This window comes from Symphalangus syndactylus, chromosome 15 (assembly GCF_028878055.3).
Source record: "Symphalangus syndactylus isolate Jambi chromosome 15, NHGRI_mSymSyn1-v2.1_pri, whole genome shotgun sequence".
NCBI lineage: Eukaryota > Metazoa > Chordata > Mammalia > Primates > Hylobatidae > Symphalangus > Symphalangus syndactylus.
In genome coordinates this window covers 46,123,671-46,149,488 of record NC_072437.2, presented here as the reverse complement: position 1 = coordinate 46,149,488, position 25,818 = coordinate 46,123,671, and the positions used below count along the sequence as shown (strand labels likewise).

The 25,818-nt window shown below is 36.9% G+C and overlaps 1 protein-coding gene across 6 annotated transcripts in view; it reads right to left on the bottom strand.

Annotated features, from left to right (window-relative positions):
- The window catches only part of TBC1D4 (TBC1 domain family member 4), a 198,055-nt gene that overhangs the window by 11,291 nt on the left and 160,946 nt on the right, over nt 1–25,818 (bottom strand). For 4 of the 6 annotated variants that reach the window (XM_055244043.2, XM_055244041.2, XM_063618763.1 and 1 more), the window contains 5 exons: nt 16,029–16,189; nt 13,148–13,357; nt 9,224–9,382; nt 6,896–7,054; nt 4,034–4,278 (listed from right to left, as the gene is read on the bottom strand). In XM_055244043.2, the coding sequence (XP_055100018.1) occupies nt 4,034–4,278; nt 6,896–7,054; nt 9,224–9,382; nt 13,148–13,357; nt 16,029–16,189 (934 nt within the window). Of the gene's footprint in view, nt 1–4,033; nt 4,279–6,895; nt 7,055–9,223; nt 9,383–12,980; nt 12,984–13,147; nt 13,358–16,028; nt 16,190–23,180; nt 23,205–25,818 lie in introns of all 6 variants that reach the window. The other 2 variants (XM_055244042.2, XM_055244039.2) reach the window with 2 other exon arrangements.

The window sequence follows — 25,818 nt, the reverse complement described above, 5'->3', positions numbered from 1 at the left end:
GTTTCTGAATGTTTCTAGAACTAAAAGAAAAAATTATTTCATTTGGCTACTGAGTTGGTTACTGGCATTTCAGAAAACATCATAAAGACAGCATACAGAAACTTTTAAACTCATATCTGTGATACTAAAGATGAAGCAGTAGTAAGTAACAAACAAACTTGTGAATTGTGTTTTAATTTAAATTTTTATCCACCCAGTTAAGAGATAAGTGATGGTTCCCGGATCAGTTATATTGGCTTGAAATTTTGGTGTAAAAATGTATAACATGTTTTGTTAAATCTAGCAGAACTTCTTTCACTAGAAGAAACTATTAAAACATCACTCTTAACTCTATGACAATACATAAAAATAACCAATTATGTTGTGAATTCAACAATTATTTCTAGAGTACAGAACTAAAAATCAACAGACTCCTTTGGAAAAAAATCAAAAACTATGCATAAATACAAAAAAGTGTTTGTTCAATCCTTATCCACAACAAATATCTTTAGAAACTCCGTTTCCACACAAACTGTAAATAAAAGGGAATTAAAGAGCCACGGGAAGTTATAGCTATAAAATAAGAAGCTTAGCTGGAGTCAAACAGAAAGTTTTTTTTTAACGAGATTATTATCTCAAAAAGTCATGTTGAAAAAAAAACATACATTTCCTTTAGACCATTTACATCGTAGAAACCAGAAATTCTGAGCATCTATCAACAAAAGAATTAGTATTTTGGTAAGCACAAAAATCAAAAAAGTCTAATTAGCAGCATAAAAAGAAAGCACGTCATCAAAAGCACACTGTTCTTGTTCACTTGTGATTATAAAAAGAAGCAATACTTCAACATTTAATTTTTTTAAGAGAACCTTATTTCCCACCTATCCTGCCGCACATACTCAAATGGGGGTTAAGAGAGTTTCTTCCATCAAGGGATATTTGGGCAAATAAGAACACAATTCAGCCTTCCTACAAAGCTTTTTTTTTTTTTTTTTTTTTTGAGACAGAGTCTTGCTCTGTCACCCAGGCTGGAGTGCAGAGGCGCAATCTCGGCTCACTGCAAGCTCCGCCTCCCGGGTTCACGCCATTCTCCTGCCTCAGCCTCTCCGAGTAGCTGGGACTACAGGCGCCCGCCACCACGCTCGGCTAATTTTTTGTATTTTTAGTAGAGACGGAGTTTCACCGTGGTCTCGATCTCCTGACCTCGTGATCCGCCCACCTCGGCCTCCCAAAGTGCTGGGATTACAAGCGTGAGCCACCGCGCCCGGCCACGCTTCCTAGAAAGCTTTAATGATAAAATTCTATTTGCTAAGAACAAATAATCCAATTCCACCTTACAGATACCAAGGCAAACCTGCAGATTAAAGAGGTGAACTGGAGAAGGAAAGATGCATAGAGAGAGATAAGGGTAGGGGAGAGAAGATGAAAAAAAAGTAGAGACCAAAAACTTCAGAGGAAAAGATATAATGTCTTTATGCTTAACATGGAAAGCAGCAGAAACCAATGTGATGAGATACAGGTATTCAAAGTTGAAAAAGACCTCAACCCCCACATTTTACAGATAAGGTAACTGAAGCAAGATTTTACACATTTGACAGATAAGGTAACTGAAGCCTGGAGCACCCAAGCCACCAAGAGAGAAGCAAGAAATCAGAAATCCTGTGGAGTCCAAAACCACTGCAAGAGGCATTTAAGCACACTTCTAAACATCCTATTGGCTAGACCCAAAACAGTACCTCCTGGCTCTAGAAACTGCAGAAGTGTTATATCTCACTTTAAAATGCAAGAGGACCTATTCTCCTAGAATAAGGTCCCCAATACTGTGGCCCACAGCAATGCTGTCACCAGAGATTTTTAAACATCTGCATTTTCAAAATTATAGACATAAAATATTACCTGGTACTTATAGGCCATATTAAAGGAATGTATACATCCAATTTACATGAATTTTTGTAATGTCAAATTGATGAATAATTTTTCAGTTGAAATATCATTGTATTTTTAAACTGATAGCTATATCTTTTTATCTGTGGACCCAGATCAAACACCTACTCACAGGTACTTCCGTGTATCTTTGAAATTCTAATAGCTACCAAACCGTTGTTTCTGAAAATCAGAATTATTGAATTCCTTACAAGACCATCTGATTCCTATCTGATATTAAGATGCAGGTGACCAGGCACAGTGGGTCATGCCTGTAATCCCAGCACTTTGGGAGGTCAAGGCAGGTAGATCACTTGAGGTCCGGAAGTTTGAGACCAGCCTGCCCAACACAGTGAAACCCCATCTCTACTAAAAATACAAAAAAATTAGCAGGGTGTGGTGGCGCATGCCTGTAATCCCAGCTACTCGAGAGGCTGAGGCAGGAGAATCACTTGCACCCGGGAGGTGGAGGTTGCAGTGAGCCAAGATCACGCCACTGCACTCCTGCCTGGGTGACAGAGCAAGACTCCATCTCAAAAAAAAAAAAAAAAGAAAAAAAAGAAAAAAAGATGCAGGTAAACTCTTTAGGAATACAAAATAAAACTTGCCACAGTTGTTATTTGACTTGTTAAACCTATGAATAGTCATCAATGAGGAATCAAATCATATGAACTCACATCAGAAAACCTAATGTTGATAGCAAAGCCCTATCTCCCCAGTCAAAATTTTACCTTCAGAAAGTAAAGAAAAATGGAATACTCCATCTCCATTCATACTCTCAAAAAATATCATTTACTATAATGCTCAGAGTAAAAACACAATTCTTTTGTTATACATTGGCAACTGAGATATTAAAGGCAAAAAACTCATCTCTGGGAACCAGAAAAAATAGTATATTTTAAAAGCATCTTTAAAATATTACTTCTTATTTAAAGCATAGTATTATGATGAACTGGGAGTCATGCATACCTCATTTCAAGGGAGGAAAAACCTGAGAATCCTCTTTAAAGTCTTCTTTTATATTTTTAACCACTGAAAGCTTTAAATTGCCAGGCAGTGGCTGTTTGAGATAAGTATCTATAGACAAAATTTAAACTGCTTATTAGCAACCAACCCACTTAGAGAAGTGATAAACTAGGAGAGAAATGTGCAAACAAGGAGTCTGAGGTAGGCTAAAGACAGCAGTGGCAGTTAATACCCCACTCAAAATACCTGGAAAATCTTAATGGTGCTTCTTCACAGCCTGCTAAAAAAAGCAGACTCAGTGGCTCAAGCCTGTAATCCCAGCATTCTGGAAGGCTGAGGCGGGCGGATCACCTGAGGTCAGGAGTTCAAGACCAGCCTGGCCAACATGGCCCATCTCTACTAGAAATACAAAAAAAATTAGCCAGGCATGGTGGCACCTGCCTGTAATCCCAGCTACTGGGGAGGCTGAGGCAGGAGAATGGCTTGAACCCAGGAGGCGGAGATTGCAGTGAGCCGAGATCACGCCACTGCACTCCAGCCTGCGCAACAAAGCGAGACTCCATCACACACATACACACACACACAGAGACACACACACACACACACACACACACAAGTAGACTGAAAAGGCACCACTGGCTTTCACACTTTCTCTTCTGTAAAGGCCTAGCTTACATGAAGATAAAGGAGAGGAGATATCAATGATAAGTTCAAAAAGAACCATAACATGGTATCTGCTATTTGTGTACTCAAAAGTAAAGGGATAAAGACACTTTCAGATTGTAAAGAAAAGATCTGTGAGCCTTTTCAACTGAGAAGTTGAGGAAAAGTGAGTAAAGATGACTTGATACCTTCTCCATGTAACCCATAGACTTAGGGCATAAAGGATTGGGTCCTCATCACCTACCTTTCTTAAATTACTTATTTATTCACTTCAGGAATTTTATGGAAAAGGTATCCTGCCTATGGGTCTCATACACTTAGAAGTTTACCTAAATAGCAAATCCCACACTAAGTGAACTAAAACATGCCCCAATCTTTACCCAAGTTCTAAGACAATGGCTCTACATTTCTTTAAATCTGAACTGTAATAATTGAGAAGAGGGCCCAAGATTTCTGGTAATAGTCTCACACCTTCCTCGGAAAGCACAAGTAAGTGCCTCACCTGCAGCGACATCATGTCAGGTCTGTACTGCTTGCGGAAGCCGAGGTCATACATGAGGAATTTCAGCATTTCAAAGGCTTGCTCTTCACTCATGTGCAGAAGCAGGACTCCAGCCACAAAGCTGATCCCCTGACAATATCCCACTTCTTTGTCCAGCAAAGAATAGGCTTTCAGGAGGTTAAACAGTGACAGCTGCCCTGGCCCAAGCTGTACTGAAAAGTAAGGGTGAGTAGGAAACGTCCTTCCTGCAGAGGAAAAGAAGGAAAATGTTTTTTGAAATGTCCTCATGCCTTGGAGACCACAGTGAAATTGCAATTCAGTGACCTCCAAGAATAAACAGACACTCTTTCCCAAACCAGTTAGAGTTGCTTGGAGTCGCCATGTAACTAAGAGTCTCTCTCTCTCACCCCAAGCCCTGCCAGGTTACCATACCATCTTCACATATATGATATGGAAGGAAACATTTTATGTTAACCAGTACTTCTTTCCAGCAAAAAAAAAAAAAAAAATACAATAAAATAAAAATCTACAAACCAATGATGTACCGACGAGAGATACCAGGAAAATGGAATATAAATTTTATTCTGACTATAAAGCAAGGCAAATTCTAATTCATATAAAGACTACCTTCTAAATGAAACCAGAAGTCTATAAGAAATATTATATTATTTAAAAGAAAATCTTCATAGTCTATAAACGGATTTATTTCTGCTTTTCTTATGACACTGGAGGGACTTTTTGGGTTTGTTTGGCTTTACATTCAGACTGTCATTCAGAAGGAAACTGCTTTTTCAACTATCTTTTGCTCTCTGCTCTTAAAATACCTCCACGAGCCATGTAAACCACTTTTCTTTTTCAATATCTAAAAATATCAAGGAAAATAAAGGGTCAAGTCAATTTCAAATTCTAAAATATACCTCTAGGACTTGAGCTGGCAATGTGAGTCCTGCATCACTAAAAGGAGAGTTCTATACACAGAAACAAATCCGTCTTCACATCAAAGCTGTCTATATTGGTATGGGACTTTCCTAGTGCCACAAAAATGAAGGGAGATGTTAGCTTCCTTGTGAAATGATTACTCATGTCAGTTAGAACTTGCAAGAGTGCCAGGTTTTGAAATGTTTTCTCCCGCATATGCTTAAAAGTGATTTTTTTTCCAGGAACCAATAAGATTAATTCTGCAGAACCAGTAAGAGGAAGATATGAGAAAATAACAATGGCATGCTGAAGAAACACAGATGGCTACAAGCAGAGCCAAATAAGCAATTTTTAAAATTATGGTTTTACTTTGTCACTTAAAATTTTTACTAAGGAAAACTATAAATACACTTTCTATCCATTAACTTGATTCTAGCTCCATTTTTGTCTGACTGTAATATGATCTCATTCTCTCTCTTTAACAGGACATCGTGACTAACCCTGATTGTATCATCAATTTATGGTCAGAGAACCACAGATTTGCTTGGGAACATAGGGATTGCCTTGTTCAATGTCTCCACTTAGTAGAGAGGATTGACACTCAGAAGGAAGGTAATATGTCTAAGACCACAATTAGTGGCACAATCAGCACAAAAACTCATTTTCAGTTTCTCTGTAAAATCCCCTTTTCAATCCTGCTGGACTCAAAAAAATAATTAACTGAGCTGGGTCCTTTCCCAACAAGAGCCATTTGTCATTCAAAAGGAACAGAGGTAAAAACTAGGGTTTGGCTAGTGATTTTTCATATGCCTTAATATTAGATGACCCCAAACATAAGGTAATCGTGTATTTTCCCAGATGGGCCCAAATAACATATCTGGCCACCTGACATATATCAACTTTTAGGAGTACAAATAAAGTGGTAAAATGCCAATATATAATATTTAATCTAATAATGTAGATATTTTTAAATAATAGAATATGTTAGAGAAAAATTAGAGACAATATAATTTTTAAAAATCAAAGCATTTTTATTTCCATAAGTTATTTGAAAATCAGCATTTAAGAAGACTGCTAGCCGGGCCTGGTGGCTCATGCCTGTAATCCCAGCATTTTGGGAGGCCGAGGCGGGTGGATCACAAGGTCAGGAGATTGAGAACATCCTGGCTAACACGGTGAAACCCCATCTCTACCAAAAATACAAAAAAAAATTAGCTGGGCATGGTGGCGGGCGCCTGTAGTCCCAGCTACTCAGGAGGCTGAGGCAAGAGAATGGCATGAACCTGGTAGGCGGAGCTTGCAGTGAGCAGAGATCGCGCCACTGCACTCCAGCCTGGGTGACAGAGGGAGACTCCATCTCAAAAAAAAAACTGCTTTATGATTCTGTCACTGGAAATTCTCCGCCAGGTCATGAGTACCCATTCCTACACTATCAGCGCAACTAATGTTTCACTCACCCTATAGGTGTATAGTCATAATTTCCACCAACATAACCATTTATCATGTTGCTTTTTAAAGTGACATATAAAGGATTGTTTTCAGCAATGTGTCCAGGAATACCTAGTACACCTTTGTTAAATTTTTTAACCTATTCTATTTCAAAACCAGCATTAAGATACAACTATCTGCCCTAAACAGTCAGTTGTTCAAAATGCAGTAACTGAGAGCACCCCATAATATAACCTTTATAATAATTTAAATATAAGATGGCTCCCTTTGCAGAGGCAAAGTTTTGGGGTGAAAACTTCATTTAATACACAGGCATTTATGGGATCATCAATCAGGTATAAGGCCAACTTGCCCTCAGTAAAGGACAAAGTCAACAGCTCTGCATATGCCAACAGGTGCTCTTTATCAGCACCAAGAACAAACAAAAACAAAAAAAACTCAACAGAAGGATCAGCTGTTTACTTTTGTAAATTATAATCCACGTGACAAACATACCTAAATCCACGAGAATCGCATGCTGCTGAGCAGTGAGCTGCTTCAAAAGTTCCTTATAGGATATGTCAGGAGGCTGTTGTTTATTAGGCAATCTGTGTCTGAGTCGGTACTGTAAAGCCAGGAACTGCCAAATTTCTCCTCGTCGACTTTTGGGAACTCCTACAATCAAGGAGATAAATAACCAAGGCCTTGAACTCTGGAATGAAGTTGCTAGATCCCAGCTGATTCACTATATAATTCTGGTAAACAGGCAGCTGTATGTACTGCATGCCACCCTAAGACCACACAATGTGACTGACAGAAGCATATTTTGACAAGCTGAATCCTACAGCTCTTGATGTCTTGCAAAAGAAAACCCTCAGACAACACTTACAATAATGACAATATTAACAATAACATCAAAAAAAATAACATCACCCATCACTGACTGAGCATTAATAAAACATTTATTGAGGGTGCCTAGCTACTGAGCACATGCACTCAGAAAACAACTCAACTATAAGGTGGGGTAGGAAAAACATTCAACAAATACATACATAATTATTAAACTGTAAATTATGATTAAGTATAATTAATCATGAAAAAGAATGATAAAGTACAATGAATTGATTTTGGTGGGGGGGCAGGGGTGGTGCTCTGAGGAAATGGTATTTGAGGGACCTGAAGGATAATAGGATGCTTTGGGCTTAAAGCGCAGGCAGCAGTCACTCCAGGAGAGGACCGCATGAAGGCCCTGAGACGGGCAGAGGAAAGGGCAGAAGAAAGAGGAGTGAGAAGAGGATGGGGTGGAAAGAAAGGGAGATGGGAAATGAGAATGTAGAGAAGTAAGGAAGAAGGAGAGTAGGGAGGGCTGGAACATTCCATGCAAGAAATAGCAAAGGACATATCAGTGCTCAAAGTAAAAGAGAGCACACAATACAAGGTAAGGATAGATAAAAAATTAGATCAGAAAGGAGGAAGGAGATATTATAGAAGAATGATATGGTTTGGCTGTGTCCCCACCCAAATATCATCTTGAATTGTAGCTCCCATAATTCCCACATGTAGTGAGAAGGACCCAGTGAGGCATAATTGAATCATGGGGGCAGTTTCCCCCATACTGTTCTTGTGGTAGTGAGTAAGTCTCATGAAACCTGATGGTTTGTTAAGGAGAAACCCCTTTTACTTGGTTCTCATTCTCTTTTGTCTGCCTCCATGTGAGACATGCCTTTCACCTTCTGCCATGATTGTGAGGCCTCCCCAGCCACGCGGAACTGTGAGTCCATTAAAACTCTTTTTCTTTAGAAATTACTCAGTCTTGGGTTTGTCTTTATCAGCAGCCTAAAAACGGACTAATACAAAGGCCTTAAGCACAGGACCAAGAAGTTTAAACTGTATCCAATAAGAAATGGGAAGATAAGCTCTCCTAAAATATGTTTGAAAGTCATGCCAAAAAATGGTGTGATCTACATCTCACAGACATTCTGTTAACCATTATTGTGTCTCCCAAATAAAGCATTCAATTAAAATCTTTAGGATTTCCATATCTTCAAGGATAAAGAACACTATATTAAGTTTGTCAATGCAGCAGCTTTCAAAATAACACTTATCTTAATTTAAACTTAACTGTGGTTCAACAATCTCACACATTAGCATAGGCTTTTAAAACAACATTCATTATAGAATTTCTTTGGGTATTTTGGAATTTTTATTTTACAGCCACAGTTTATGCAGGCTATGGAGATTCTAATTTTAATATATTTAATCTGAGTCACAGAAACTGCAACTAAAAGTTGACTTATTAGTTTTATTTTTAAATTTAAAATTCTTAAATATCAGCATCTTATATGGCATAGCAGCAATAAAAGAATAAATGCAATACAATGACTAAATAAAAGCAACTTCTCCAAAATTAGTGAAGAAATTAGTGGATGAAAGAAAACTGATTGATTACTTAGCCAGAATATAAATCTATATATATAAATACATACAAGTAAGTATAATACAGTCATGTAAATATACACATATATGTAAATGAATACTTCTGACCAAGTGATAAAAATGAGTCAAGTTTGAAAGACTGAATTATTAATATTTTTATGGCAGTGATCAAAGATTTGTATCAATGCACGCACTTCTTCCTTGGTAAACACTACCACCACGCTGAAAATAGGTTTGTGCTACCTCCTCAGAGACAGTCACTAAACTACAGGAAGAACAAATTACTCCTCTTTTTTTACTAAGCAAAACACAAGGACAAAATTACATCTGAGCTCCACAAATCAAATAAAAAAAAATTCCACAGGCTTTTCTTTAAAAAACAAAAATTATTGAGATTATCCCAAATACCTTCTTTAAGAAGAGTATGAATATCTTCCACATCACATCTGATTTTAGCTCTGCAGTTTAACAACTTCTTATCCCAAGTTATTAAGACCTCTTTCTGACATGCACCAACTTCTTCGTAGTCTAATTTAACTTTTCTGGACTGGAGTTCATCTCTGCTTGCTAAGGAAAAAAGAATTTACGTAAGACCAATGTGTTTTTCAAATGTAAAATTTTAAACATTTGATTGTATTTGTAAAACCATACCAAATGACTTTCAGGAATCAACTAGTAGTATATCTTAAAAAGAAAATTTAAAACAAATTGAGGATACATGAAAGGGTCTCAAGCTTTGAGTCATTTCACATGAGAAAAAAAATGAGGAATAACTTCCTAAGGAGGTTTTACTCTGTATCTTACATATGGCAACTCTGCTAAGTATAAAAAGTAAACCGTGTTGATCATTCTATAATTTTCCATTTTTTGACACCACTGAAGTGTTAATATTTTATATGTGCCATACATGAGAAGACAAAGACTCATACTCATCTTGATTTGAAAAATATATGACCATAACATGATACCTTTTTATAACTGTTTCCAGAGTTATCCATACTGCCCTTAATAGCTAATAAAACTAGCTTATGTGTTCCCGTGTTCATTATTTTCTCTTCCGTTTGTTTTTGCTTTTGTTTCTTAGAGACAGGGTCTCATTCTGTACCCCAAGCTGGAGTGCAGTGGTGCAATCATAGCTCACTGCAGCCTCAACCTCCTGAGCTCCCATCTCAGCCTCCTGGGTAGCCAGGACTACAGGCATGCGCCACTACACTTTGCTAATTTGACAAACTTTTTTGTAAAGATGGGGTCTTGCTATGTTGCCCAGGCTGGTCTTAAACTCCTGGCCTCAAGCAATCCTCCTACCTCAGCCTCCCAAAGAGCTGGGATAACAGGTGTGAGCCACTGCACCCAGCCCTCCTGTGTTCCTTTGTAATAAACTTAAAAAGAAAAATTCCTTTCACTGAAGTTAACACTAATTCTATTTTTTAAATAATATAGAATTCTCTCTAATTTGATGGTCTAACATACTCGCCCAGAGCTCATTAAAAGAAATGTCTATAAAAGCAACCAGTATCTTGATTTGTTCTTTATCATGAAAAATTGATTTCAAAAGAGAAGGAAGAGCGGACACAAGAGTATACTTCTTCTCTTCATTAGGATCACGGTGGACAGGAACGTCTCAGAGCAATCTGTATTCATGCATGCTCACAGCGCTCGGCCACCTTACCTCCTGCAACACAAATCTTTGTCATGCATCCCAAGTCCTCGACAGCACAAAAACAACAGCAGAATGAAAGTTACTCTTTACTTAGTGTGTTTGAAACCATTTCAAAAGACCTAAAATATCTTATAACAAACTGTTATTCAAGCAAGGCAGTAAAAATTCCTACTTAAAAGTCCAAACATAATCTAAAGATAAATCGCAATACAAAACTATTCCTTCTGGATACCACAGATGGCTTTCTAACACTGTTTAGCTTGGCTGTTTGGCTATTTGCTTTATATTTCTCTGATAACCAAGTAATTTTTTAAAAGGTGTGGGTTTATTAAGGCTAAAAACACATATACTCCTATATATAATTTTACTAATTATTTTCTTCACGATGGACAAAACATAATTACTTCCTTAGAGTTTTTCTTTAATCTTCTCTAGATTATTCATCATTTAAAATAATCACAAGCGGCCGGGCGCGGTGGCTCACGCTTGTAATCCCAGCACTTTGGGAGGCCGAGGCGGGTGGATCACGAGGTCAGGAGATCGAGACCACGGTGAAACCCCGTCTCTACTAAAAATACAAAAAATTAGCCGGGCGTGGTGGCGGGCGCCTGTAGTCCCAGCTACTCCGAGAGGCTGAGGCAGGAGAATGGCGTGAACCCGGAAGGCGGAGCTTGCAGTGAGCCGAGATTGCGCCACTGCACTCCAGCCTGGGCGACAGAGCGAGACTCCGTCTCCAAAAAAAAAATAAAATAATCACAAGCATCTGCTTATGTGCCAGCCGCACACCCTGAGGATAAAATGGTGAACAGGGACAGTTAATATCTGCCCTTAACTGTTTAACTAGAAAAGACTAAAGAACTATCAAGAAATAATTATCCATTGGTTAGAATTTTCATAGGTTAAACTATTTTTTATCTTTGTTATGTAGGCAGAGAAACAGAGAACTGACAAAGGTTTCTGAGAATGTATTCTAAATGTCACCTCCTTTCTTAACTTGTAAAATCATATAATATAACTGACCTCAGAATACACAGCAGCCATTTATGTAAAACATTCCATTTCCTTATATTAACATACACAGCTGAGAAATACTGTGGGGTGCTGGGGAAAGCCCGAGAACCACGATGAATAAACCCGAGTTTTGGTACTTGCTCTGCCAGTATGTCACTATTTGACCTTAGGTTAATTCTCTACCTTCCCCAAGCCAGTCACTACTTCTGCTGTAGAATGAAGAATCTAGCTAAGTAATCTCTAAGGCTATTTCTACTTCAAATAGTCTATGATTCTGAAACTATCTTTTGATATTTAATATCAGATTTTATTTGTACATACTCCCAAGTGAAATATAGTTTCATGCATTAAATTTTTTGAGGGAATGATGACCATCTTCTTTTTTTCAACCTCTTTTTCTGAGTTAGTTCAAAATATTAACTACTTGCTTACAAATATGAATTCAATTTCTTTTGAAGCCTGTGAAACCTCAAGTGGGCAGACCATTTATCAAACTGAACTTTTAAAATTATGCTAATGACAAGTAATAGCCTTTTTAATTTTAAAGAAAAGAAGATGTATTCCCAAAGGATATTTAAAATCCTATGTACTTTCCACTCTAACAGCAATTTTTAAAAATGTGCTCTTGCAAACTATATATTATTAAAGTAAAAAATTAAATTGAATCATAGGTGTAGTAACAGGAATCTTAAGGTAGATGATAAACTCAGAAATGTGGAATACCTGTACCAAAAAAGCTGTATGAAAGACCACAAAATAAAAGCAAGTGAGAGAAATATCTAAATTATACTTGTGCCAATAATCTTAAAAGTCAAACGGACCACTTATGTTAAATGTTTCATTTTACAAGTGTAAAAATGAGACCCTTTCAGGTTAAGTGATTTTCCCAAAATAATGAAATGTATACATTTTTTGGATTTTTTAGCATCTCCTTGTATGTGGTTCTATCAGTAATGGAGTAAATTATATCATTCTTTCAAAGGCTGAAAAACACATTCCAAAGCATTTGGTAGTCATAATCTTAGCAATACAGCACCACAAACAGTACAAAATCTATTATAAATTATTTGATTATAAATGTAATGATTTGAAAATGATTTTGTTAAATAGAAAATTTATAAAGCATTAACAAAAAATAGGAATAGGTTTGGTTTGATAACAGATAATTATAATTAAATAGTTAAATTGAATACAATGTAAGCAGAATTTACTTGAGGTAGGCATATTTCTCCCATTATGAATGTAATTAACCTGAAACTTGAAAATCACATTCAAAGAAAAGAAAATTTGCTTTCTCATATTTAAGGATTTTTTAGAAGCGACACTAAGATAATAAACTTTCAGACACATCAAATACATTGATTCTATATTATCTACATTCTATTTTACCTAAATATACTCTAAGAGTTTCTTATGTCTTAAATCTATTTAAAATGCAAACCCATTTAAAACAAAACCACAAATATCTTAAGCTGACGTTTCCCATGTTATAACCACCTCACAAAATGGAAATCAACAATTATAATCAGTAGATATTCTTCTTAAAGTATGCATACAGTCCAAAACTGAGTGTGGATAGTATGTATGGGGAGAGAAAGGTAGGTTTAACATACATCCTTCAATCATAGCATCATAGCATTTGGTCTGTTAAAATGGCTAACCTTCAAGTTTCTGGTTTTCTTTTTCCATTCGAAGTAACAAGATTTGTTGGTGTATAGCTTTTCTCCACAAGCTCCTCAGTTCTTTTGATTTCTTTCTTTCTTCAATCTTTTCTGGGTCATCCTCCCCAGACAGAAATATAACCAGCGGTTCCTCCTCCATGGTTGGAGAGAGGGGGGACAGTGGCAGCAGCTCGTTCCTGTCCAATCCATCTGCAAAGAAGAACACAGTGAGAGGCATTCCTTAGCAGTAACCCAGACTACCCAAGTTTTTGTAGAATTCACATTCTCATCTGATCTTCTACACTTAAAAGTGTCACAAAGCTGCTTTCCCTGTAACTTAGTTTCTGGAGCTAATATTTAAGTAAATTCACTAGACTGAATTCCCCTTCCAGATTTCCCTGTCATGATGAAACAGAAGCATAGGTCATTTCACCACTTCTTCTTTCCACCCAAAGAGCTCTGTAAGATAGGTGCCCCAAAACTAACTGGCCTCTCCTGGGTCCAACACTTCTGCAATTTACTTACATATATTCTCTGGCTGTGACAAACAAGAAGAGTATGTGGCTAGGTATCAGCGATCTCCAAAGGTCTACATCGATCATCAGAATCTGTCAGGAGCATAGCCACTGAGCAACGCTGGGCCTCTCCTGGCTGAGCATAGTACTCCCCCTGCTCATTCCTCCTGAAACACCTTTTTCTCTTTCTTTTTCAACTTTTATTTTAGGTTCAAGGGGTCCATGTGCAGGTTTGCTACATGAGTAAATTATGTGACTCTGGGGTACGATGTACAAATGAAATGACTTCGCCACCCAGGTAGTGAGCATAGTACCTGAGTTCAATCCTCATCCTCCTCCCACCCTCCACCCTCAAGGGGGTCCTGGTGTCTAATGTTCCCTTCTTTGTTTCTATGTGTACTCAGTGTTTAGCTCCCGCTTACAAGTGATAACATGCAGTATTTGGTTTTCTGCTCCTGTGTTAATTCTTAGGATAATAACCTCCAGCTACACCCATGTGGCTCCAAAGGACATGATTTCATTATTTTTCATGGCTGTGCAGTATTCCATGTGCAACACTCCCTTAACAGGTGACTCATTCTCTCCCTTCCTACTGCCAATGATTTTCCTATTGACAACCACGATCACATCTCTTAAAACATTTCAATGGTTGCTTATATCCCAAGAACAAATTGGGACTAGCATTTAAGTTCCTTCAGATTCTGGTCTCCACTCAGATTTCCAGCCTCATATCTCAATCTCCTTTTCTTTGCATCCATCATGCTGAATTTCTCATGATTCTCTGATCTGCAAAGTTCACTCAAATGACTCCAGAGCTTCATCATTCCTTCCTTCTAAAGCATGGTTCTTCCAGCAACGAGTTTAAATAAACATCTAATTGTTCTGTGAAGCTTTTTCTGACCACCTCAGGCAAAGTTAACTTCATCTTTAGTAATACCAGTTGTTTTCTTCTATTTTCTTCTTTAATATATTCATTGACCTCTGCCTTTACTCTTATTATTTACTTCCATACGTTTTACTGTTGTTGTTTTAAAATTTTAATACCTGGCTCTTTTACTAGCTTTTTGAGTTGAACACTCAGTATAACTAATTTTTGGCCTTTTTGATTTTATATAAAAATCATGGCTTTTAACTGCTCCCTAGATCCATTTCAATAGGTAAGGCTCTAATCATCGAATTTTCTTCCTTCTAGCTTCTAAGAGTGGTTTTCTATTCCCAAACATATGTCATTCTACTTGTCTTCTAATCCTTGATTTCTTTCTTTTATTGGCATTGTGGTCAGAGAATATTTGTATAAATGATTATGGTTATCTGGATTTCAGAAAGATTTACTTAAAAATCTTTGTGGACAGATACATAATTACATTTTATGAATGTTCCAAGTGTGCTAAAAATGAATGAGTTTTCTCCATAGGAGGCGAAGTTCTCTATAAATATTAGGTCAAGCTTATTCACTTGTGTTACTCAAATATTATTTATATTTAATTTCTAAAGATGAATATGTTAAAATCTCCCACAGGAGCTATTAATTTAGTGATTTCATTCCAGAATTCTTTTAGGTGTTATTTTCTAGCTCTCAAAGCTACATCATTATGTATGTTCTCATGATTGTTCTATCTGTTTGTTTACTGTTACATGTGCTTGCCTCTTTGGATGCTTTTGCTTTAGTTTAATAGGTCAATTACTCAAAGAGAGCTGCCTGTGCTCTCTTTTGCTCAGTATTTGCCTAGTGTATTGTACACATTCCTTTATTGCTCAATATTTCTATGTCAGTTTGTTTTATGTGTGGCTCTTATAAAAGGCTATGTTGCTTTTCTAATAATAAAAAGATCTTTGGAAACTGAGGCAAGATGATTGCTTGAGCCCAGGAGTTCAAGGCTATAGTGAGCTATGATTACACCACTGCAACCCCAGCCTGGGCAAGGCCCAATCTCTGGCAAAAAAAAAAAAAAAGAAAAAAGAGGAGAGGGGAGGGGAGGGGAGGGGAGGAGAGGGGAGGGGAGGGGAGGGGAGGGGAGGGGAGGGGAGGGGAGGGGAGAGGAAAGGAGAGGAGAGGAGAGAAGAGAAAAAAGAAAAGAAAGAAGACATACAGCTTCTTTCCTAGCACTATCATAGTTCTGTCTACCTTGTGGAGTAGGCCCAAGTACAGGTTTTTGGAAACTCTCTCACTCATTCATTCATTCCACAAGCAGGTATTGAATGCCTAATGTTTTCTAATGATACCTGAAAGAGAAACCACTGTATCACAAACAGAAAGTTATTTCTATACTATAATCACGTAAATCTCTTTACACACAGCATGTGCATTCCATTAGCTAATTTCTGACACTCAGAGGGATAAATTCCTTAGGGAGTACCACACAGACCTTGCTGTTGCATTGCTGAGGGAGATTTGTTCATGGGAGAAGCAACCCTGAGGAAAATGCGCTGCCGCCAGGAGATCCGGCGAGGAGTGACAGAGGTTCCTCCCACACTTAGGGACTCATTGCTGCAGGTAGATGAGGTCCTTTTTCTCCCTTCTCCATCACTGTTGAAAGCAAATAAACATATCACTTATAAGGAGAGCTGCACATCATGGCACTTCACAACCAACTGGTAGCGCAAGCCATTCACAAGTTCTGTCATGGGCAAGCACAAGCCACAGGCAACATGGAGCAATGCGTCACCAGGCACACTAGTCACCCAGACCACCACATCCTGGGGAAACAGCAATCTAGGCCACAGCCCAGTCAAGAGAAGCTCCCCTGTTTCTACTCATTCCTTAGCAGCCAACCAGTCCTAGTTCTAATCTGAGGAACAGAAACACTTATAAGGAGGAGTACGGGTTGCTTAAGTCATGAATTCATGCTTTGCTAAGGAAATAACATGAATAGCTTCTTCGAAACAAGGTAAATATTCCATAAAAGGCTCACAAAGAGCTTTTGTTAGAGCTCTTCTAGAACAGGTCAATAAAGACTGTTTCTAATTGCCTATTACTGTTAAGATCTGTCTCTGAATGGTCAGCTACCAATAGTTGGATCATGGCAGAAGATAACCTGAATATAAGCAGAACAGTCAACCTTGGGATTATTGGTAGGTGATACACTAAGAAAAAAACGGGGTCAAATAAGATTGGATGGCTAAGATAAAAAATAGATCTTTTTATATTTTTATTGATTTATTTATTTTGTGAGATAAGGTCTCATTTTTTCACCCAGGCTGGAGTGCAGTGGCAAAATCACAGCTTATTGCAGCCTGGACCTCCTAGGCTCAAGAGATCCTCCCGCCTCAGCCTCCCAAGTAGCTGGGACTACAGGTGCACACCACCACACCTGGCTATTTTTTTAAAAAAATCTTCGTAGAGACAGGGTCCCACTGTGTTGCCCAGTCTGGTCTCAAACTCCTGCGCTCAAGCAATTCTCCTGTCTCAGCTCCCAAAGTGCCGGGATTACAGGCATGAGGCACCACACCTAGCCTGTTAAAAAATGTTAACAGATTTCTTTATAGCAGAACTTGTTAGAGACTGTTAATACACTGGCATGAATTGTACCTCTCCAACAGGGAAACAGTGTATAGAAATTCCCCAACTTATTGAAATTAATTGACTCTAGAATCACCTCCCTCAATTTTTGAGGGGCAGGGAGTAGTGTCACATCATTCTATATTAGCGTATATGAAAATGCTCCTCTACTGTAAAAATTTCATTTCCTAGAAAAGAACACTTTGAGTTATGCTAGGCCTATCTGCAAAAAAAGGTCAGTATAACTCAAAATTATTTTTGAGACCAACTATATTTGCTGCTGGAAGACCTCACGATAATTGTTGCTGTTAGTGGCAGGAATACCTTACATTTTTAAGTTTCACAGTCTGAGTTTGCCTAAGAGAATGATAAGGATACCAATATTTACAGATGATGATACCAACAAATGAAGGCATAAGACTTTTGATGGAATCAAAAAGGTCATTGCTGAGGTCAGAAATAAAGCTCAGCAAGAACAGCCACTCTCAGATACTCAAAGGAACTCAATAGTGTTGAAGCAATTAATAGTGAGAAGAGCAATTCAGCATCTGCCTATCATATCTTTATTTACTCAGGCAATTCAGTTAGTTCTAGTCTGGATCTATTTTATGGAAACATTACTTCTGGATTGGCTAAATTAAAGTTAAAAAAAAGACTTCTGAGCTGCTATGCAGACAGTAAGTACTACGATGTAATACTTTAGAAAGTACAGTACTTGATACACATATCTCAATATAGTCAAACTCTGGTTATTACACATCCTGGATAACATTATAACCCTAATAAGTGTCCACTGTTCAGAACTCCTGAGGCAGTGGCCAGGCGTGGTGGCCCACCACCTGTAAACCCAGAACTTTGAGAGGCCGAGGCAGGTGGATCACCTGAGGTCAGGCGTTCAAGAGCAGCATGGCCAACATAGTGAAACCCTGTCTCGACTAAAAATACAAAAAAAATAATAATAATAATTAGCTGGGCATAGTAGCAGGCACCTGTAATACCACCTGCTTAGGAGGCTGAGGCACAAGGTTCTCTTGAACCCGGGAGGCAGAGGTTGCAGTGAGCCGAGAATGCACCACTGCACTTTAGCCTGGGCAACAGAGTGAGACTCCATCTCAAAATAAAATTATAATTAAATTAAAAAAAAAAAAAAACTCCATGAGGCTGGGCACAGTGGCTCACACCTGTAATTCCAGCACTTTGGGAGGCAGAAGCAGGCAGATCACTTGAGGTCAGGAGTTTGAGAACAGCCTGGCCAACACGGCAAAATCCTGTCTCTACTGAAAATACAAAAATTAGCCAGGTGTGGTGGTGCACGCCTGTAATCCCAGCTACTCAGGAGGCTGAGGTGGGAGAATCACTTGAACCCAGGAGGCAGAGGTTGCAGTGAGCCGAGATCACGCCCCTGCACTCCAGCCTGAGCAACAGGGCAAGACTCTGTCTCAAAAACAAAACAAAACAAAAAAACAAAAAAACCTTCCTGAATACTGAATATATATACATTTGCTTTTACTTGCACTTTGGAAAACATTAATGCAAGTATTTCCCTTTTAAAAATATAATTTGAATGTTCTATATATAATAGTTACAACCCAATAAATACTGTTGAAGTACTCATTATCTTCATTTTCGTAACATGATCTTGCTGGCAGTTATTTGCTAAATGCCCAGTTCACAGGTATATTTCTAGCTTGTAGTGTAGTAATGGGTAAATAATAAGCACTCAATAATATCTACTGAATAAATTAATATTTTATAAAACTAAATGAAATATTAACTCAGAAGGTTAAGTGAAACAGACAAAAATATTGGCTAGGCTAACATGTCAGGAATAAATAAAAGATCGGCCTTCTTAAAACCCTTTATTGGGAGTCGAGTCCTAATAGCTTTGTTTTTCTGAACTGTTGATGGCACTGGCAGGTATTGACCATGACAATTCTGTTAATAAACAACAAAAAGCTTATTTTTTTTCTAGTAAGTGTTATTCCTTTCCTACATAAAGCCATCTAATTTATACTTTAAGCTTGGAAAGCTAAAGGAAATACTTATTTAAAAGCACTATTTCAATGCTCCACAGGGCAAAAGATCAACAAATATTAATTTAGCTTGACTTTTTTAGTGCTCTAACAAACCAGAGTTGACCAAATCAAAGGATTCTGAAATGTTTATATTTTAATGCTGGAATTAATACAGCTTTCAAGGATCACCTTCCAATTCACTGCTAATGACATATCAAGTTGTTTAGAAGGTACTAAAAATAAAACTGAGTTGTACCCATATCAGTTTCATTATTGCCTGTAAAATACAAAGTTTGAGGGACAATATGTTATAAAAGAGGTGCATACAGTATTTACATTAGCCCACTGACACATATTCAGAAATTTCATAAAGCTAAAATTTTAAATCCTTTAATATAAACTGCCCAATGACAAATTTTTCTCCCATGTCTCGAATTTAATGACTAGTAATAAGCCAAAAACTTAGCAGTCAAAATAGAAGATAATAATATACTGAAAAGAAGAACTTACATAACAAACCATTGACCCTTTATCTTGTACTAAAAATCAACATCTTGAAAAAGCAGTTGGTTGCTGAGATGTGGCAAAAGCAGCTCTGCTTTTAATAAGAGAAGATCTGTATTCAGAAGTCAAGTTCCCAATAAACATTTAAGCAGCCAGTGCAATTATGCAACTTATAGCAGTTTCCTATTTGATTTACATTTAGTCAGCAATCTGACATTCTTAAGGTGGCAACTGAAAGAATCAAAACCAAATGAAACACTGCATCAAAATTCCTATAACCCAACTTGGAAACTACACTGGGATGGGGGTGGAGGGAGTTTATTTCTTTTGGTTTATTTGTTTTTTCATTACAACATTAGTTATCACATTAAACTTAGGTAAGAAAGCATAATGTCTACCTTTTGAGTAAAAATAAAAACAAAACAACGTGGTGTTTACTGTAGTAATAATAATAAAGCTAAGACTCTCAGCACATACTTCATGCCAGGTATCGATTGTTCTAACATTTTACGAGTATGAATTAATTTCATCCTCACAGCAACCTTACAATGTAGGTGTCATTACTACTTCCATTTTTGGGGACAATACTAAAGTAGAAAGAGGCTAAGTAACTTGCCCACAGTCACACAGATAATAAAGTGAAGGAACCAGGATGCAAACCTAGGTGGTCCAGAATCCAGACATTAGGCACTGCAGCTTATCCTGCCAGTGTAAATACTCTTAGCATTAGTTCTGAACAAAGCTCTGTAGGACCACAAAAACAAAGCTGTTGGGACCCCCAGGATCCTCTGCATTTCTGGTGAAAAATTAAGTCTCCAAATGGGTACTTCTCTTTCCATTTTCTAATGGATTAATTTTATATCAACAGAGAAATAACTTCAGAGTACTATCAGGTGCTCGTTTATGTAAATGTCTCACTTCCTTTTCTTTGCTTTGAAATAATTACATTCCAAAATGTATACATTTTTAACTGTAAATAGAAGGACCAAATAAAAAAACACTTTAATATAGTTGAATACACATACACTGGTATTTTAATCATCTTTACATTTTTTAAATGATGAAGCAAACTATAACCATTCCCTTATGTTTCCATAGAATCTTTTTCCTTCTTCTTTTGTAATTTGGAATCTAAACATTGTACTATAAAACTCCTTCCCAAGACATATATTCAGGAAAAGTATTCTGTGCCAGCATTACCTCTATCAGAAATTGACAAAGTTAAAATGAATATCTAGGAAGGAAATATAACTTGGAGAACTCCCACCCATTTTTGACTGGTATATTGTATATATACTCCCTCTTACCACTCACCAGTTAATTAAGAACCACAATTTGTGAACACAAATTAAGACTTTATATGGGGAGAAAATGTCCTGGATTACACATATCCCCCAATATAGGATAGGGAGGCTATTTCCAAGTCCTTTGTATATAGGATCCATCAAATTCTATAATATGAACTTGTCAAAGCTTCAAGATAATCTTTTAACATATCCTTGAACAAGCAGTTATAGCCTTCACCAGATCAACTCTTAAATTAACATCATACTTCTTATTTTAACATAGAAGTGTAATGTCTACTTGCCTGCTTTAAAAGAATTCATTGACTATTGTACAGAATGGAGATGCTCTAATGACCACTCACAGAGACTCAACTTCAAAAAGGATGTAGTCATATTTTACTTCCTGCCAGGGCAACACAGATATACTTTGCACAAAGGCAAACTCTTCTGTCAGGACCACTCTTGCAAAGGTGGTGTTATAATGAGCAGCAACCTGCCTCCTATCCCCCAACCCTCTGGCACCCAGTTGAAACTCCCAGCATCTGCACTTCAGCCTGAATGACACAGCAGGACTCTATCTCTGAAGTCCGAAAAAATGACTAAACACTGGCTAAATCTATATCTAAATCACAATGAATTCAACATAAGATAGATACCAAAACTTGATTAGTGTGATAGCAACTATTGAACCGACAGCTGAAAAAGCTTTCTCTTTGTAAGCCTTAAGAAATGCTAAGTAAAACAACATAGAAATGAAACCATATTTTTTCTACAGGACCCACAGTATGATTTAACTCATAATTGCATCAGGTGCACTAACAGTTTATATAGGTTCTGGCTTTTAACTGTGTACATGTCTGTTATCCTATGGAAAATCTTTACTAATTAAATAAAATTGAGATTAAACTATTCTAGTGGAAATCAATATACAGTATTTGACCTATGAGTCAAAAGAGACAGATTAGTCAGTGGAACAACGTGTAGATAAAAGAAGCAGAAAAACAAAGAGTTTTATTTCCTAAATTCTACACACTGCAGATTTTAAGAAAATAAGTTTAGTATATTGGAATTTAAAACATCTCTGGGTATCTCATGTTTATTTATATCCTTATGACCTAAGCTGAAAAAAAATCCAGCAAAATATAAAACCTCTTTGGAGTTCAATCTAACCACGTGTAAAATAAGGAAATCGTAGGCTAGATTAACTCTAAAGTAATAAACAGAGCTAATTCCATACCTAAAAGGACACAAGGCAGAACTAACATTTCCATTAGGCTTTTAAGAATAGGTAAGAAGTATTATTTAAATGGTCTTACACCTAACCATGACTGAGACTTGCCAATTACAAGTCTCAAAAAAGTCACTTTTTAATCTTATCATTGTTGCCAAAATAATTTTCTGAGGATTTTTTCTCCTTGAACATCTCATTCTAGTGCAACACTTAATATTATATTTTTATTCTAGCTACAAAGAAATCTAAATAGTGGCCCCAAATAGGAAGATGGGTATGTATCTTTTTCACTGGGCTCATGAAAAAAGCAACATGTAGAAACTGGAATAAAGCAGAGGACAGTTATTTGCAGTGGTTGTTAGCAGTGATTCTGGATGTTCACCACAAGAAAAGCATGTGAGTCGAGAGATGTCAACACAGATGTGGTCAAACTTCCATAATAAGGAACTAGGTGTTTCCTGTGTCCAGACAAATGGGAGGTCTGAACGGCTTTAGCACTGTCTCAAAGTGACCAACGTGACAGGAATTTAGGTGAACAGAAACAGACGAATAATCCTCTTTAGGTGAAAGGTAGATTCAATTTTGTGAGTATGTTTCTTTTAGAATGCTCATTTCTGCATCTTCTTGGCATTTGGAATAAACTCCACTTAGGCACATATGTACCCCCTAACTAGCAAATTCACTTGTATTAATTTAAAATTAAAATTAGGCTTTGGCTGAAGGCCACAGCATAGCTCTAAGGAAATTTCAGCATGGAATAGAGTAGAAACAGGATTTCTGTCTGCAATCAACATTTTACATGGTAATTCATGGTCTTTGATTAAACCAAGGGTCACATTTTCCCTACTATATAGCTCTCAGAGCACTCAGAAAGATGGCATGCATTCAGGAGACAAACAAAACCGCTTTTTAAACTAATGATGATGTTCAGTTGGAAGAATCTGTGAATTTTTTTTAATAAAAATATGTAGACCTCTAATCACCTTGATTCTGAAGCAGTGTCTTGTCTGGTACAACAGGAAAACAAGGAATGGAATTAGCATACACAAAGAAAAATATGTCCAAATCAGGATTCAGAATAAAAGGCATTCCCATAAGTCATCAATAAGTCATGGTAAGGTTACTTCAATAATGAACCACAATGAATAACTATATCATTTTTTTAACTGAATACAAGAGAAATATAGAACAAAAACTATACCACAAAGTACTTCATCATCAAAGCTTTTATTTTCTCATTGAAAAGTTTTATCAGTAAATAGAAGTAATATCTATCATTTACTTTCTTTTTGACTGTCATTTACTTCTGAGCAATGAATTTCAACATAAATAAATTTTTAAGTACAGGCTTAAAACCTGAGAAGCAATTGTAAAAAGTAACAAATACGCCTGTGATAATATTTAATAAACAGATGTTATAAAAATATACCATATCATTATATAAAATTATAGTTTACTAAACAATGAAATAACATTAAATGTTGAAAAATTAATTCAAAGTGAGGTAAAAGAAAAAATACATTCCCTCTCCTCTATCATTCCAGTTATGTACCAATAAATCTACTAACCAACTATTAAAATGATCTTTGCTCCTTTTTCTCAGCCTGCTTAAAAACAGTAACCTGTTTTCAATAATTCAGGATAGTGGTACTGGAAATGGATGCCTAATCTGAATTTAAAATTTCAAATTAATGTGCTTTTAAAAAAGTAATAGTAGGCTGGGTGCGGTGGCTCACGCCTGTAATCCCAGCACTTTGGGAGGCCAAGGTGGGCGGATCACGAGGTCAGGAGATCAAGACCATCTGGCTAACACGGTGAAACCCTATCTCTACTAAAAATACAAAAAAAAAATTAGCTGGGCATGGTGGTTGGTGCCTGTAGTCCCAGCTACTCGGGAGGCTGAGGCAGGAGAATGGCGTGAACCCAGGAGGCGGAGCTTGCAGTGAGCCGAGACTGCACCACTGCACTGCAGCCTGGGCGACAGAACAAGACTCCGTCTCAAAAAAAAAAAAAAAAAAAGTAATAGCATTGTTAGCCTATCTCCTACAGTACCCTATTCCCTACTTGACTATGCATATTTAGAGATCCATTTTATGCAACTAATAAGATATTAAGTACTCAACTGACAAGTAAATTATAACTGATAGTACTATGAACCTTCTCCCCTCACTATTCTGAATAGTTCCAGATATCATGGTAATTATGTGTACATGATACTTTCTCTAAAACAAGTGATAATGAGAATGTAGAGTTCAGAAACCACTGGGTTTCAGAAACCATGCTCTTGAATTGAATATCCTTTTTCTTAGGAAATACACCCTAAAGCATTAAGAGTAAAGGCACACGATGAATGCAACTTATTCACAAATGGCATAGAATAAGGAAATATAGCTGTGCATATATATGTATATATATGTAAATGGACCAAAAATTATAAAACAAATGTAGCAAAATACAAAAAATTGATTAACCTGGATAAAGGATTAACAGTAATCCTCTGCAATATTTCTGCAACTTTAGTATAAATTTGAAATTGTTTCAAAATACAAATTAAAAATTCTCTGATCTTCTAACTTGTACATTTAAGTTGAAGTGACTTACTAGTTGAGATAAACCAATTAAGAGAGCATTTTGTCCAACAATTTTACTACTGTGTAGATATTCATCAATAATGCATATGTAGGTACATTAAAGACATGTATAATAATAGTGAAGACAGGACTCTTTTTGAAGCCAAAAACCTAGTAATAACCCATATGTCTATTCACCAGAGAATGGAAAAATTGAGATATATTAAATGGAATACTAAATAGCAATAAAATGAGTGAAATAAAATGCTCATTAAAACAGGAATAAATCTCACAAATGAATGTCAGTGAAAGATGCGAGATAAAAGAATATAGGCTGTATCATTCCATTTATATAAAGTTCAAAACCAAGCACTGCTAATCTAGGATATCTGAGGTCAGCAGGGGGATGGTGATTAGATGGGGGACATGGGAGGAGCTGCAGGCATGCTGCTAGCATTCAATTTATTGACTGGGGTGAAGGAGAAATAGTGGTGTTCACTCTGTGATAATCCATTGAGCTGTGTGCTTTTCACTGGTGTCCTTTTCTGGGAAAACAATTTTTTAAGTACAATTTTGGCCTATTCATTTTATGCTATCAAACTTTCAAAGTGTAGAAAAGGGTACAAAAAAGTACTCTCTGATTTTTAGAATTGCACATAGCCAAGAAAACATTAAAACAAACAGAAAACAAGGATTTTTTAAAGATCTTAGAAATTTAAAAGTTTGCCATATATTTCAATACAGCATTTAAAACAACACAGTTACAAAAAGGTGAAATTTTTCAGTCCAAAACTAATGTGTATTTGCTCTTTGACTTCAAAATCCTTCTATTCGAATGAGGTATAGAGGGCTTTGGGAAGCTACTGGCAAAAATAATACATACAACTAAGCAGGAACTCCTGAAAGCAAATGAATAACCTTATATTAAACAATATGAACAATCTGTATAGACAGAAGCCACCACTTTTGTGCTTTACATCCTAGTTATAGCTAACCTTTGATCTTCTTAATGGGTATTGCTACTTGTCACTTTCAGGCATGGTTCTCTCAG